Here is a 16482-nt window from a genome sequence, read left to right as displayed (position 1 = left end):
ACCCCGGGGGTCACTTCTGTGTCTCTGCTAGACAGTGGCACAGGAAAATAACTTTCTTGAGTGGCGTAAGCTATGGAACCTTGCTGGATAGGCTTACATAGGCCCTTGGGCTGATAGGTTCATAGGTAGGTACTAGGCTATCTATTAATGCTGGTATGCACTGAAGAGCGACTGAGATCGGACAGTTGTGCCCCTTAACACACTGCACCAAGGGCTGCTGCCCTCTTTGCCCCATGCTAGTTACCCTATGACTGAAACACTTATGAGCTTGCTCAGTTATCAAAATGAATAACTGATCTCCAGAGGTTGTTTGGTCAGGGATACACCTTTGCTGAAAAGGAAGAGTGCTCAGTAGATGTGCACCATATCAGCAGAATATTTCTGATGCAGGCTTTTGAGATTTGAAACCAGCCCAATCTTTGCCTCAGTGATCCAAGAACCTGGATTCAGTTCTGACTTCTGATGACAGTCTGTTTTAATGTTTATGTGTTTCCCCCATGGCTACATGGATTGTGTTGAGGCACTTCAGTTTCCTGTCACCAGTTTCCTGTCACCTCCCCAAAAATGTGCTGGTTGATTGATGGACTATACAAAACTAACCATATAAATATCTGAGCTGGTGACTGGAGGAAAAAAAAAAATCATAACATCCTTCTCACTTAGGATGACTTACTCATGGGTCACTTTACAGGGTGAGTAAATTTCTATCGACAGCTTTTTGCACTGTCAAGAACTTTATGAAAACAGTAAAGGCTGTGCAACACGAGATGCAATGGTAAGGTAGTCACAACAGCTTTTACAAATTTATTTTATTTGTATTTATTCATTCATTCATGCTTTGTTGATCGGATTATAGCCCCATTGGGACGGCGGCCTCTTTTCTGGGGAGACCTGCGATGGCATTCATAATGACTAGGGACAATTTGCACAGGTCATCACGGAGCTTCCCCTATACGATTTGCTCGGAGCAGTGGAAAGTGTTTCCTGGTAGTGGATGGAGGAAGATGGCGGCTTGAATTAAGAGATTGTATTGCTGCCTGCTTTCAGTACTATGACAGGAAAGAACAATCTCTGTTTATCCAGGAATTGTGTGGGAGGAAGGTGGTTTGCCTTCAGAGACTTTACAGCAGCTTATTACTGCAGCAGATTCGCCTGAGTCACAAGCTCTATCCTGGGCATATGCCGTGGATCATTTGTCTGCTTTGGAAAGGGTTTCTTCTCCTGTTTCTAGTCAGATTGGTGCTGAAGTTCTGGAGAAAGCACATCCACTGAAGTTGGGGAATGAAACTGCTTTAGTAGCCATAGCAGTGGAGAAGATTATGAAAGGCAGTTTGTTGCTCTGGAAAAGGCCTTCTGTTTGTATGTCAACTAAAACTAAAAAGATGGTGGATCATTACTTTGTGTAGGACTCTCTGATAAGGCCATTATGTTTTAACATTATGGATATTTGTTTCTTGACTCAGTTGGACACTAAACATTTCGTGAACTGACTTTTGATTTGATGAATTCCTAATTTATGAAATTGCATCTACATCCTTGGCATGAGAATGTTTTTGGGGAACTTGCTCTATTTTAAATAAAAGACTGCAATTTCAAACTACTACATTGTTGGATTCTAATGTTCTGTTATACATAGTAGCACTACATTTTTTGATGAAAGAAAGATCTGGAGTGGTGTATGGGAGTTGTGTGTTACTTATATAACATATCTCTCTGTGAATAATACACAGGGGTATGTTTATTGTACAGTTATTCTGGGTAGCCAGAATGTGTTCTCATTATGGATCTGTTGCACATCTGTCAAAAAAAAAAAATTTTCTCAGTTTGGGCATGAGGTTAAAAGCTGTGTTTGAATTTGCACAGAATATTCTTCAAAATGTCAGGCTTGATTTGATTGTCTAGGGTGGGGTGGAGTGACGGCGACTCTGTTGTAGCTATAGAAACTGCCGGATGAGCCTGTTTAATAGATGGTCCTGGACTTTTGGAGGATAATAAACTAGTAGGGGTGCTTGTGAGAATTTAAATGTGGTACAACTGAGGCTCCTGGTGTAAGTTTCCAATGAGATGCAGATGGAAGCCCCTGTTTCTACTGATGATGAAGAAGAAGTTATTCCCTGTTATACAGGTTCCTGGGAGGGACCAAATTGGGTTAAGGATCAAGAAGGGTCTTTCTAGACATTTCTGTTTCTTCTAAGGCCCAGGTCAAGGATGCTACTCCCATAGAAGTAAAGGGTTATTTAGTGTTAGACCAGTCTCTATTACGGTTCCTGCGGTGGAAATAGGTTTTTAAAAGTGATAAAAAATGAGGATGAATAGGACTGTATTGCTGATATAAACACAGAACTAGATATGCAAGTGGATGCTTGTTCAGCTGATAGCGAGAAGGAAGGCAGAGGCTATTAGGTTAAGATGTATAAAAAGAAATCTCTTACGTAAGAGGATATAAAAAAGATTGAACTGCACTATTTTTCCTTTGATTGTTAATAGTGTCATTAATAAAATATGGCATCTGGTGATTTTTGACTGGTGTAAATCTGTTAAGGCATATATGTCTGTTGGATGTTTGACAACTGACATCAGTTCAGAGACAGCATGCACTGATATGTTGTGATCAAGATATTTTTTGGAATATGTGTTTTTGACACCTTTTTAGGTACTTGTTGTGTTGTCTTCCTACAGAGTCACTATTTCAGTTGTCATAGTTATTTCTCTTGGCTGTGCGATTTTAGTGAATTGTAATATACATACTGAAGTTTAGTACTAGCATATAAAACAAGTAAATAAATAATGTGACTGAACATATTCAGGTGTTCAAATTTTTGGCTGTTTATGTGAGTGTTTCTCTCTTCTGATAATCCCGGTGGGTAACCTTAATTGTGCTTTATGAAAAAGAGCCCAGGGGGGGTGGGGGTGTAATGATAAGCATGTCTTATTCTTTTGAAGGTTTTTCAACTTTGGTTAGGAGCACGTAGGGGACATGCTTATAGTAGGCGCAAATATAAAATTATATGAAAATTATTTTTTTTATTCAGACTCCTTCATTAGGAGGAGGAGGCGGAAGGAAGGAGATGGGTGGGTTTTTCAGACCATGCTAATATATGGGCCAAGTTAAATTCTGATATTACTGTTCTGCAGGCAGGAAAAGGCATAAGGAGAAAGTACAACTGTTTAAGAATGTACCATAACAGGATGTCCTACTGATTGCTGCGGCAGTATTCCAGACAAATGGGTTCTCACCACTAATGGCCAGCCAGGGTACCAAAGTTTTACCGTAAGTAGGTCATATGTCCAATACATGACCTCAGTTTGCATGCACTGGAGTATAAAGACTAATATATAAGCAAGGATCCTCAGACTATCACCACGACAGCAGCCTGAAAACTACTGAGAGAGGAGACTGGTCAGCTAGGAGAGGTGTAGGTCAAACTAGTAAGAGAACTCCCCTATACCCATGAAAGAGAAGCAAAGGCTAAAGCTAAGGGGGGAGAGACAACTGAAGATGGAAGTGAGATTGTGAAGTAAAGGGTACAGTGGCATACTGCAACAGTGTTACGATAAGTTCTTACACAACTGTACTACGCCCTGACTGAAATCACTGTTGCAGTATTCCTGACACATGGGTGATTCTCATAGCTGAAGGAGGAAGAAAAGGTGGTTGGCTATTAAGAAGAAGAGTAGGACTAATCTAGCAAAAGTTGCCCTGGGCCTGGAGAAAGCATCAATTTTTTTTAGTGCTTGGTAAAAGCGTGTACAGAGGACCAAGTGTCCACCTCCAAGATGGATCTGAAGTCGATTGTTTTGAGGAAAGCTCCTGAGGAAGTGACTGCCCTCATGGAGTGCACCCATTAAGATATTTACTTACCAGATTAGCCTGTGGTTACAATTTGGTTCTCAGAAGCCAATCTTGTTTAAAAAGAGTTCTTATCTACATTTTGTAGATGACTTAAAATTGTATGGCTAATCAGAAGATGGTTTGGAAGCACAACTACAAATGGTTAAAATGTTTTCAGAGGATAAAAGAACGACATTGATCTTGTTAAATGTGCAAAAGCAACATTTAAAAAAAGGAAAGCAGCAGTAAAAGAAAATATCAACCTGGGACAGGAATGTGATACAACAGAACTTGAGAAGGAAGGAGTGAATAAATAGTTAACTATAAAACATGAAACAATGTGAATAAAGCTTAGTAAGGAATACCTCAGAAGACTAAAAATAATAATGAAAACTGCTTTGACATGTAGGAATGAAGTCCAAGCTATAAATCAATTTGCTCTTCCTGTTCTGATTTAACAGTTTTGGAGTGACTGATTGGCCCCAAAAAGTAATGAATCAGTTGGACATGAAAACAAGAAAATACTTCATGCTAATCAAAATTAGTGCATACCACGATTATATATTCTGCAATTCTGGGATTGCATACATATCTACTGACCTAATCGAATCCAAACTTAGTGAAAATTAAATTTTGAAACATGAGGAGAAGTCTAAAACTATGTGTTTGCTTAGTTTAACAGCAGCATTTTAGAATAAAGCGGGGAAAGAAATCAAACCAGAAGTAGGTAAAATTCAGATAGCAACTCAAATGTGCCAAAATTAAAAGAAAGAATACAAGGAAAAGGGATCAGATGAGAATAAAAATGAAATCATCAGAAACAGAGTGGCACATAGAGACATATTTTAGAACTATCTGTTGACAAAAAGCTGACACAGGCATGATCAATGACAGGTGAACTGAAACCAAAAGATGAAAAGGTAAATAATGGCAGTGGATAGTGGACTATGTACGCCCTGGTTTACAAAATGCATTGAAAATGTCAGAGAAACTGACAAATGCAGGTTTTGTAAAACAGAACTAAAAACAGTTGCACATCTTGTTGCTGATTATGATACACTCATGGCAGAAGGCTTGTATACTGAAAGGCGGAATAATGGGGCAACACTGCTGCACTGGGGATTTGCAGACACTACAATACAGTAGTAGCTGGGAAGCATTAGAAACATGAATCACAAAGCATTATAGAGAATGATGACATTTAATCACCCAATACCAATAGTCCAAAAAATAGATGCGAGAAAAACAGATATAGTTGTCTATGAAAAAAAGACAAAAGTACTGTTAATCATGGAAATTGCTACATCCAGTGATTACGATTTCTTACGTACAACAGAGACAAAGTTAAAATACCAGGATATGCAGCACACTCAAGAACAATGTTGTAAAATACACCTGGCCAGTTCCAAGGGCAACTGGTTAATAAAAAAAGAATTTACAATCTTACTAAAATAAGCTACAATTCATGTAACCATGTATGAATTACAGGAAGAGGTGATTCTGAGCTCATTGCAGATGCTGAAAAGAGCACTCTTGGCTAACATCAAAGACTGAAACAATACTAACTTCATGAACTCTAATCATAGACTGACTTAAGAAAGGAATCCAAACCTTCTTGTGGTACTAGAGAACCAAAATGCGTGGAGAAATTAAAAGCTGGTTTATTCCAGATGTGTCACAAAAAAGGCAGCTGGAGGAAAGAGGTCAAACTCAAACTTTCATGACCTCCTGACCCTCCTGGTTATGTACCTATTTTATCAAACTGAATGGCAATGACAGTGGAAAGTAGGACAGCACTGGAAAGTAGAAAGTCCTGTAACACCTAAGATAAGAATGGTCCTCATCTCAAATATACTGAGACGTAATGACACCTTTAGATGGACCAAATGTGTTAGACCTTCTGCTCTGTTTAATGCTCGACCCAACCTAACAGCAGATGTGACCATTGTCCTGGAAGTCAGAAAACTGGAAGGGTCTGTCCTGAGTCATGTTCAGCTCTAAGATCCACCATCTCAGATGCTCTCTGCACTTTCTGTAAATCTAGACAGAAACATCCAAGATATATAGCTGTTGATTCCACAGCACACAGGGTACAAATGTAGAATCCTCCTGAAGAGTCTAGCATGGGGAGCCATTAAAATTGTACAGACTGTCAGACATTGGAAGGATCCAACTCAGTTGCTATTGATTATACTGAAAACTATAAATAATTAAGGAGTCTTCAGAGAACATTGTATTATTAACACTATTTAAAAGGTTTGCGAGTAGAACAAAATATTTAAATAATACTTTATAGTATTTTTCTGGTATATACTATAGCCTGTATACATGTACATTATTCCTACCTGCATGTACACCTGCAAACACCTTTTTCCATGTTACTCTATAAATGATCCTTAAACCAACTTGATTTGATGCGAGCGCACACACATACAAATGAAAAAAACAACCTATACAACTTCTGTTTTATAATTCTTGACAAAAATTATGTTTTTCTTTCATGTTACTTTATCTCCATTCTCAGTTGTGTTGTGATGTACAACTGTTTAAGTATGAAAAATAACCACAGCATGAACAAATAAAAATATGCAAATATACTTACAACATAAACAGTCTGATTCTTCAAATCCTGATGAGATATTAGTTGTTTAAATAAACGAACAAAATCACTGAACGAGTCACAGGAAATATACAAGGACTGCGAAATCTCAGAGGATGTAACATAACTTTGTAATTTGTTCAAAATATGTTCAAAAAGCATCCTTGAGGTAAAGCATTCAACACAGCTTACAAGTGCATGAGGGAGCTACAATAAGAAAAAGGAAGAGATGTTAAAATTTTACAAAGCTTTATCGGTTTCAAAATGTAATTTACTGACACTGATACATTCAATAGCTGATAATAGCTACTTAAAAAAGAAACAAAGAAAGCAATACCCTAAATTATTTAATAGTTTTAAAAAGCTAGCGTACTGTTAGCACATGAGAAAAGCTATTAATGAGTAGCTAACAGCTTTCAGGGGCTCATCTCATTTTTGTTCCCTCTCGCTGCACTTGGGCTCACTCCACTCCCCTACCCTAACCCCATTTCCCACACACCCCCATCCCTACATATACAGGTACAGTGACTCCACCCACAAAAAAATCAACAAGTCAAAGAATTTCCCACCTTTTCATCCTCAAGTACTTAACTGCACACTACACAGCTCAATAAAAGCCATTATAACAGTCTACCACTCCTTAACCTAAAGACAGCTCTAACCCAGTTAATCATTTACACCTAGATAGATTTGTTCCTTCTGCACACACTACCAGCAGAGATGACGTCGGGTGAAGTGCGACATCAGCCGAAGCCGGACCCAGACTTTGGAATCCGGCCGACCGAAGGGCTGCCTGACGACAGGACAACCCATTTGTTATGACTGCAGATGCATCCTTGAAGGACATCTACAGAAAATCGCTCCTTTTCACACACTAAGTTTTCAACCAAATTAATCAATCACATCTAAATAAAATGTGTTCCTCTTACACACACTGAGGTTATATACTTCACACAACATGCTACTCTCCTCGTCTTCTTGCCTAACCTCCCTGCTAACAGTCCTCAGCTTAGCCACAACACTAACCAATACAATAGCCTTCAACTGTTACATGACAGCAACTGCAATCACGAACCTACTCCACAATCAAAACCACTACTCTAACATCTCCCCTCAACTATTTGGGTTCCTATTACCAGATCGCAGATGCAGTTTGTCGAATACATCTTGATCAAACCGAAAAGAGTGAAAAGGCAAAATAGCGAAGCAGATTTTTAGTGCATTCTTTCCCTGGGAGAGAATTTGTTTGGCAGCTTTCGTTACTTTGCCGTTTTCGGCACTGTAGTGCGATCTTGGAGTTGGTATATTTAACTAGGGGGGGTGAAGCTCCCCACATTATGTAATGTTTTAAAGTTTTTTTTTTGTTTTTTTTTTTTTATTTTGGAACAGCGATTTTTTTTTCCCTTGGAAAAAAAAAATCGCTGTTCTGAGGTTTCGACTTTGTAAGCTTTCGCTTACATGGGGTCGATTACTTATCATTCGCTTTTGTAAGCGTGCAATAATATAATATAGACCCAATTATTTCATTATACCCACACACCTCCAACCCCAAATTAGTAACTACTGTGCCCATCAAACCCCATTTTATACCCTTAAATCAAAGCCTCAAAACGAAATATGACTCACTGTATAAATACGTAATATCTAAAATAATAGAGTGGAGACATACATCCAAACTCTGGATCAAACACAAGTAAACATTAAAAACCTGACCATATTTACTATCAACCTAAGTATATGCAACAAGATAGCCCCTCCGAATACATGGATCGAACAAAATAAACCATATATATTAGCTCTAACAGAAACCTGGCTTCACTCCAACATAAAAAGACACAAATTATACCTCACAACTTCTCAATTTACAGAATAGACAGACCAAAAAAGAAAGGTGGGGGGGATAGTCTCCTATATTCCTCCACACTCAACATCACTCACCACCCAAATGCTATACCTACCTTCCTTAACACCAAGATCCTAATAGCCTCCCTAAACCTCAAGACAAAAAAAAATCTGTATCATTGTAATTTACATCCCACCTGGAAACAACATATATGTCCTGGAAGATATAGTGTCCTGGACATTTCAAAACATCAAGCAAAAAACAATCATCCTAGGCGACATGATCATCAATTGGCAATCCAACGCCTCAAACTCTCCCACCACTAGTATTAATCAGTATGGATTCACACAACTAATTACAGGCCCAACAAGATAAAACAAAGGCTTCACTTCCCATTCCACCCTGGATTGGATCCTGATAGCTCACCCAATTAACTTCACCTCCTCAGGCACACTGTCAGTCTCACCTGGCAATAATCTCCCTACATTTGCCATCAGAGCTAATACCCACCTTCCAAAAAGACACTCCATAAAATCAGCTAGAAATACTAAGAAACTTAACCAACAAGTACTTAACGATTTACTCCATAAAATAAACTAGACACCCCTAACACCCCTACCTCTGTACAAATTAAAAAAGTAAAAAAAAAAAAAACACATTACCCCATGGATAACCATTGAATGTATTGACCTCATGAAGCAAAGAGATACAGCATGGAAAAAATAGTTGTGTAAAATCTTTCCATAACCATAGATGTCCTTCTCTTCCATGTTGCAGTATTCCTAATGTGAGTTTCTCCGCATCAGGTGACCTGAACATCGGCTCCTTATCCAAAAGCTTAAGCCTGGTTGCTGTATGCGTGTGGGACGTCACACGTAGGGCCATAAACCAGGGACCTTAAATGTGATGTCTGCATACATAGACCTCAGAAATTAAATGCCCAGTCGGAAAGTTCAGTAAAGAGAGACAAATGAGCTACACAAGAGGTGCAAAGTGTCATTTGCTGGCAAGTCTGACCTCAGTCTAGGGTGAGCCACATGGTGCTCCTCAGACAGGTTGAAAGGAATAAAGGGGGATAGGTGGGGGGGATACTACAACATGGAGAAGGACATCTATGGTTATGGTAAGATTTTACACAACTATCCTATGTCCTTCTATTCTTATGTTGCAGTACTCTTAATGTGGGAGAGTGCTACAGCTTAGGAAGGTGGAAGGGTGGAGGAAGAAGTAGCGGACTCCAGAAAGCTTCCCTAGCAAATCCTGCCCTGGCTCTGGAGACATGATCCAGTTTTTAAGTATCTGGTAAAAGTGTGTATGGTGGACCAGGTGGCTGTGTCCAGGCCTTTGAGGATGGCTTTGGAGGATGCCACGGCCCTGGTAGAATGAGCTCTTACTCCCTGGAGTGGGTCCTTGCTGTGGTGGGAGTAGCAGAACCATATAGTTTCTCTGATCCAGCATGAAATGGTTTGTTTGGAGACTGCCTTGCCCAGGGCTCTGGGGTGGAAGGCTACAAAGAGTTGGTTGAATTTTCTGATTGACTTCGTTTTCTCTAAACACCACCTTAGTTGCCTGTACACACCCAGTGAAAGGAGTATACTCTCACTGTCATTAGTGGGAGAGGGAAAGAAGGTGGGCAGGTGAATGGATTGGTTTAAGAACTGTTTATTCACCACCTTTGGCATAAAGAAGATAGTGTAGGGTGAGCAGGCCATGAGAGCTTGTAACCCTGACACCCTTCTAGCAGAGGTGAGGGCCAGGAGCAGTACAGTCTTCCATGTGCACATTTGGTGTGTTGCAACAGTGGCTGGCTTGAAAGGAGGCGGTGTGAGTTTTTCCAGGATAAAGGTAAGGTCCCAACGAGGTGGGATGGGCATTCTAGGTGGCCTGATGTGCAAGACCCCCCTTCAAAAATAGTTCAACATCTAGCCTGGCTAGTAGAGGGGGTTCTAGGGGTAAGCAGGCAGAGATTGCAGACAAGTGTACTTTCACTGAAAAGTATGAAAGGCCAGCCTTGAGTTCAAACACTTAAGCAAGGACCACAGGGGTACCTGCTTGAAAGGAATCCCTGTGCCTATGCAGACACCACTTGTAGAATCGTTCCCATTTTGATATGTAGGATCTCCTTGTAGTTGGTTTCCTGGCCTCCCTCAGGACTGAAAGCACATCCTCAGAGTAGTGGTGTCTGAAAAGGATTAAAAGTTCATCACCCAGTGTTAGACGCAACATCTGTAGGGGAGGGTGAATGAGAGATCCTTTCTGTTGTGTGAGTAGGTCCACTTTCTGGGGTAACTTGTGGTGATTGCCCTTAGCTAGTGAAGAGTAGTAGGGGGAAAGTACAGTTGCGTACACTTACCACAAATGTAGATGTTAGAGTGTATTCACTGTTGCAGTCATTACATTTGGGTAATCTGCTGGCAGGTTGCCCTCAGTCGGCCTGAATAACAAAGTCTTGGGTCCTGCGTCAGTTGCCATCTCCTCTTCCATGACATCAGGTTGTCAGGGGTATAAAACATGCAGACAACGCCATTTTATTCAGTTTTTCTTGCCCCAGATGTCAGGTGCCCCCCAAATGGGGACAAAAAAAATTATATATATATATATATATATATATATATATATATATATATATATATATATATATATATATAGCAATATATATGTAAATGCACTTTTAGCGACATAAACTTTACCTTCATCTAAAAACAAATACACCACAAAGGCTTTAGAATATAGTGAAGGAAAGAGAAGTTATAGAAAAGGGGGATGGCGGGTGGGTAACCCAGACTGCAACAGTGAATACACTCGAACATCTACATTTATGGTAAGTGTACACAACTGTACTATGTTCTTCATGTTTCACTGTTGCAGTCATTACCATTTGGGAGAATCCCAAAGCTATGGATGGGAGGATGGAACTAAATAGCATTAGGAGCAGCCAAAAGGCCCTGCAGAACTGCAGTGGCAAAACCTGCCCTGAATTTAGAAAAGAGAGGCAAATGATAATGGTTTGTGAGGGTATGAACAGAGCTCCAAGTAGCAGCTTCTAGAATGTCTTTGGTTGGAACTCCTCTGAGAAAGGCTGCTGAGGTAGAAGCAGCCCTGGTGGAATGTGACCCGATTCCCTTGGGCACAGGTTTACCATGATGCAAGTAGCAGAAACGAATGCAGTGGCGTATCCACTTGGAAATAGTCTGCTTTGATATAGCCTTCCCCTCTGATCCTGAAGCAAATGCCACCAGTAGTTGCTCAAACTTTTCTTAGAGATTTGGTCCTGTTTAAGTAGAATCTTAGTTGTCTGTGTACATCCAATGAATGCAGAATCCGCTCCCCCTTGTTCTGCGGATTTGGGTAAAATGTTGGCAGGTGAATAGTTTGGTTAAGAGCCACACTGGATACCACCTTAGGCATAAAGGAAGGATTGGTCCTGAGGGACACCCTGTCCGGTTAAAATGTAATAAAAGGCTCCACAGCCATGACGGCCTGTAGTTCTGAAACCCTTCTTGCTGAAGTGATTGCCAAAAGGAAAGCTGTTTTCCAAGATAAAAACTTTATATCCGCAGTAGCTGCTGGTTCAAAAGGAGGCAGGGTGAGTTTTTCCAGCACAAAACTGAGGTCCCATGCAGGAGTTTGTGATCTTCTGGGAGGCCTTAAATTTTTGGCCTCTCTAAGATACTGTTTTAGCAGAGGATGAGAAAAGATGGAAGGCTCCGTGTTGTAATGAGCCGAGATGGCAGAGGCATGGATTTTTATTGAAGAAAAAGATAGGCCCTTGTCAAGCATCTCAGTCAAGTATTGTAAAATCTGGGGGATATTTGGTTTTGCTGTGTCCGTTCCTTGTACTTGGTTCCAAGCACAGAATCTCTTCCATTTATCAACATAAGATTTTCTAGTCCTAGACATCCATCACAGATTTACTGACAGGTCTTGTTTGAATAATTACATGATCAGCCATGCTGCAAGGTTCAGAGTTTGGAGCCGAGTGTGCAGAATTTGATTGTTCTGCTGAGACAGTAGATGAGGTATTTGAGGCAAGTAAAGAGGGAGTCAAGACATATTCCTTAGAATTGGGTACCAGTTCTTGGGAGGCCAGTCCTGAGCAATTAGGATCATTTTTGGTTTTTCCTGTCTGACCTTTAGTAAGACCTTGGAGAGAAGAGGCAGAGGGGGAAAGGCGTACACTGATAGGGCATCCATTTTCCATGCTTGTCTGTGATAAGTCCTTGTGCAGAATTTGTCCAGTTGATAATTTTGGGGGGGGAGGCAAACAGATCTATGTCTGGGCTCCCCCATTTCTGTGTTACCATGTTGAAGATTTGTGGATCCAGTTTCCACTCGTGCGGGTCCTTAAGATTTCTGCTTAGGTCGTCTGCCAGAGTATTTTGTTTTTCTGGCAGGAATTGAGCTTGAAGATGTACTTGGTAAGTCCAGGCTGTGTTCCACAATGCCATGGCTAATCTTCAAAGGGGGTAGGAATATGTACCCCCCTGCTTGTTTATGTACCATAGGTGATGTCCGTCTTTATCAGTAGTTGTCCTGGATGAAGTAAGTCCTTGAAGGCTGTCAGGGCATTCTGAACAGCTAGCATCTCTTTCTGGTTGATATGCAGATGCATTTGTTTTGAGCTCCATATGCCCTGAATGCATCACCACGCCAGGTGGGCCCCCCCCCCCCCCGAGCATAGTCTGATGCATCTGTAGTTACGGTTTGGGTGGCAGGGGGTAGAGTGAATGACAGTCCCTTGTTTTGGTGACATGTCTCTGCCCACCAAAGAAACTCCTGTTGTACGCAGGGAATGAGAGGAATCAATGTTTCCAGACTGTGACAATGTTGACTCCATAAACTTTTTAGGTACCATTGAAGTTTCCTCATATGCAGTCTTGCATATGGAATTAGTAGAATGCAGGATGCCATGAACCCCAGAGTCTGCAGAATGTGTCTTGCAGATAACTGGGTTTTTGTTGCCATCTGTTTGAAGTATACAGTCAGTTGCCTTTGTTTGCCTGGCATAAGGTAAGCCACCTGGGCAGTTATATTCAAGCTTGCACCCAGGAATGTAATCTTTTGAGAGGGTACCAGTTGTGATTTATTTTCGTTTATTGTGTACCCTAGGCATGTTAGAAGCCTTTTTACAAACACCAGATGTTGAAGAAGATTGTCCTTGTTCTCTGCTTGAATGAGACAGTTGTCCAGGTAAGGATAAATTCATATGCTTCTTTGTCTGCAAAATGCAATTACTAGTGCCAGGCACTAGACCCTGGGCGCAGTAGAGAAGCCAAAGGGCAGTGCAGAGAATTGGTAATGCATAAAACCTGCCTTGAAGCGGAGGTATCTTCTGCACGATTCCCTTATTGGGATATGCAGGTATGCCTCTTAAGTCTAGAGTCACTAACCAAGCATTTCTGCCCAGCATAGGCAGTAGCTGTTGTAAAGTCAGCATTTTGAATTTTGGAATGCCCAGGAACGTGTTCAAAATCGATAAGTCCAGTAAGGACGTCAGGTATGGTCTTTTCTGGGTACCAGGAAGAGTAGTGAAAAAAAACCTTGTCCTTTTTCTATTCTGGTACTGGTTGAATAGCCCCCATATCCATGAGGGACGTAACTTGTTTCTGAGCCTCTGCCTATTGATTTTGTGGCAGATCTGGCCAACCGTCTGGAATTGGCAAAGTATGGAAATGAAATCTGTACCCTTGGGATACTATGTTTTATACCCACTTGTCCTGGGTAATTAACTGCCAATTTTGAGCATGAAGTGTTAATGTTCCCCCAAAGGGGGCTACCAAAAGATAAGTGCTTGGTGATGGTAGAGGGAAGACATTGAGACTGCTTACGGCAGGGTTGTGCTTTGTTTCCTCCATATTTGGAGGTGGAGGCACCCCATTGCTTTGACCTGTAAGAACCCTGTGATTGGTATCTAGAGCCTTTTGAGCGCCTGGATTTGCCTTGATAGGCTCTGCTGGACACATGAAAGGACCAATTTTTAGTAGGCCAGTGCCTACTGAATCTGGGTGGCTGCATTTGTAAGAGATCTTTTACAGTTTGCATAGATTTAGCTTTGTCTTCCATTTTCTTTAAAACCTCTTCTGCCTTATTACCAGACAGAGTATCATGCTGTAAAGGGGCATCCAATAATTTAGCTTTAACATGATCAGGCAGATTTTGCTCCTTGAGCCAGGCATGCCTTCTAATCACAGATCCAGTAACTGCGGCCCTGCAAGAGGCCTCCAAAGAATCAAAACCACATTGCAAAGTATGCTTTCCAACCTGTTTTGCTGCATGCAATAATTCCCGTAATTCTTTATTTTCCACACAATCAGAAATCAACATAATTTTCTGTTTCAATAAGCCCATAACATGCTGTTGATATTTAAGCATATGAAACTGTCAGTTTAAAGCCCTAATTGCCAAGGTTGCAGACGTATAAACCTTATTTCCCCATCTATCCAGCGCCCTATAGTCTCTATCAGAGAGGGTAGGATTTTTGGCTGTAGAGGCCTTTACACCTTTGGGACCCTGTGAGATAGTTTCAGGATCAGCAACAAGATTTTTGAATAGAAATTTGTGGGAGTCAGGAACCTTGTAATATGTCTGGCTTACTAGGAGCCGGAGGTAGGGAATCAAGAGCCAGGATTGATTCCGAAAACACATAACCAACAACGTCTAATACAGGAGGTATAGCCAAAGGCCTATGCTGAGGAAGAAGGAGGAAATCCCTAAGCCTCTTTTTTGATTCAGAGAAATCCTGACTCTCCCAATGAAAATGTCCCCTTAAAGTATGCAAGGTTTCTCCAAAAGAATAATCCTCAGGAGGAGATGCAGATAGGATGGATTCTTCTGCATTTGAATCCTCATAGGGTGGTATAGAAAATTTCTGATCAGAAGAAATAGAAACCTGATCTGAAGATTCATAATCAGTGTCTTGCCTAGGCCTTGGGGGGGGGGGGGTTATCAAGGTAATTAAGTCCTCAGCCATTTTGATCATCTGTCTTTTAGGCATAGGGGCCTGAGCACATGGCTCATGCATAGTTTTTTTAGACTTAGATGTTTTTGATCTTGTTTTTGAAGCTGGCGTCGGTTTTTTATAAAAATGTTGAGGCCTGAAAACACCCTCAGAAGCTGGTGCCTGCTCAGCGGCTCCAGACCCATCCAAGGAAGATGCATCTGCAGGTTCAATAGTGTAAGAATCTCATGGCATACCAGACTCCGCATGGGTCTCGGTAGAGGCCTGCGACTCAAAAGTAGCGGGTATCAGGGGCTGCGAAAGCACCTCAACGAGTACCGGAGACTGGCTTAGGAGAAGCTTCGTCGGTTTTGGACCTCGACGGTCTGTCTCTTTTTCTTTGCATTTTTTGTGAAGTCCGGTAATCGGATTGCTATCCGACGACATTTCAGGGTAATTAAATCGGTTTCCAAAATATTTTGAAGCAAAGACATACCGATGCTTAATAGTGCGTTGGTTAAATCTAGCACAAAACCGACAGCAAGGCACGTTATGATTTGGGCCTAGACAAGGAATACAGTACAAATGAAAATCCTTATGAGGTATTTGCTTCCCACAAGTAATGCAATTATTAACTTTTACTGACATCGGTAAGGAGCAAGAAGAAGTTTCCCCAATGGGGTACTTAGCTTTAATTGAAGACTTCGGTTTTGAAACATTGAATTTGAAAATTTCAGGAGTCGGCCGACCGGCACTTGCGAACTGCTTCTGCTTCGGACGCTTCGCGGCAAGAAAGACTGAAGAAAATGGCATCGGCTGCATGTTTTATACCCCTGATGACCTGACGTCATGGAAGAGGAGACAGCAACTGACGCAGGACCCAAGACTTTGATATTCAGGCCGACTAAGGGCAACCTGCCAGCAGATTACCCAAATGTAATGACTGCAACAGTGAAACACGAAGAACATCAGGGACATTAGGTAATAAGCCAGGCCGCCAGGTTCAGTGTTTGAAGCTGGGAGTGCAGAATCTGGCTCCCCTGCTGTAACAGCAGGGTAGGAGTCTGAAGCAGGTGCCATGGGGCTAGCTGTGACACACTGCGCAAGAGGGGGTACCAGTGTTGGCATGGCCAGTCTGGCGCAATCAGTATCATCCTTAGTTTTTCCTGTTTGATCTTTAGTAGTACTTTGGAGAGGAGCAGCAGATGAGGAAAGTCATAAACTGATAGATTTTTCCAGCCGAAGGACAGAGCCATCCACTTTCCAAGCTT

At 41.3% G+C, this 16482-nt stretch overlaps 1 protein-coding gene across 1 annotated transcript in view; it reads right to left on the bottom strand.

The window, feature by feature from the left end:
- The window catches only part of ORC5 (origin recognition complex subunit 5), a 2154202-nt gene that overhangs the window by 1867916 nt on the left and 269804 nt on the right, over nt 1-16482 (bottom strand). The window contains exon 4 of the mRNA XM_044087287.1: nt 6435-6638. Within this exon, the coding sequence (XP_043943222.1) occupies nt 6435-6638 (204 nt within the window). The remainder of the gene's footprint in view (nt 1-6434; nt 6639-16482) is intronic.

The sequence above is a fragment of the Protopterus annectens genome, chromosome 11.part0 (genome assembly GCF_019279795.1).
Source record: "Protopterus annectens isolate FY-2018-M chromosome 11.part0, PAN1.0, whole genome shotgun sequence".
Lineage (NCBI taxonomy): Eukaryota > Metazoa > Chordata > Ceratodontiformes > Protopteridae > Protopterus > Protopterus annectens.
The sequence above is the reverse complement of the archived record's forward strand: the minus strand, read 5'-3'. Positions and strand labels throughout refer to the sequence as shown.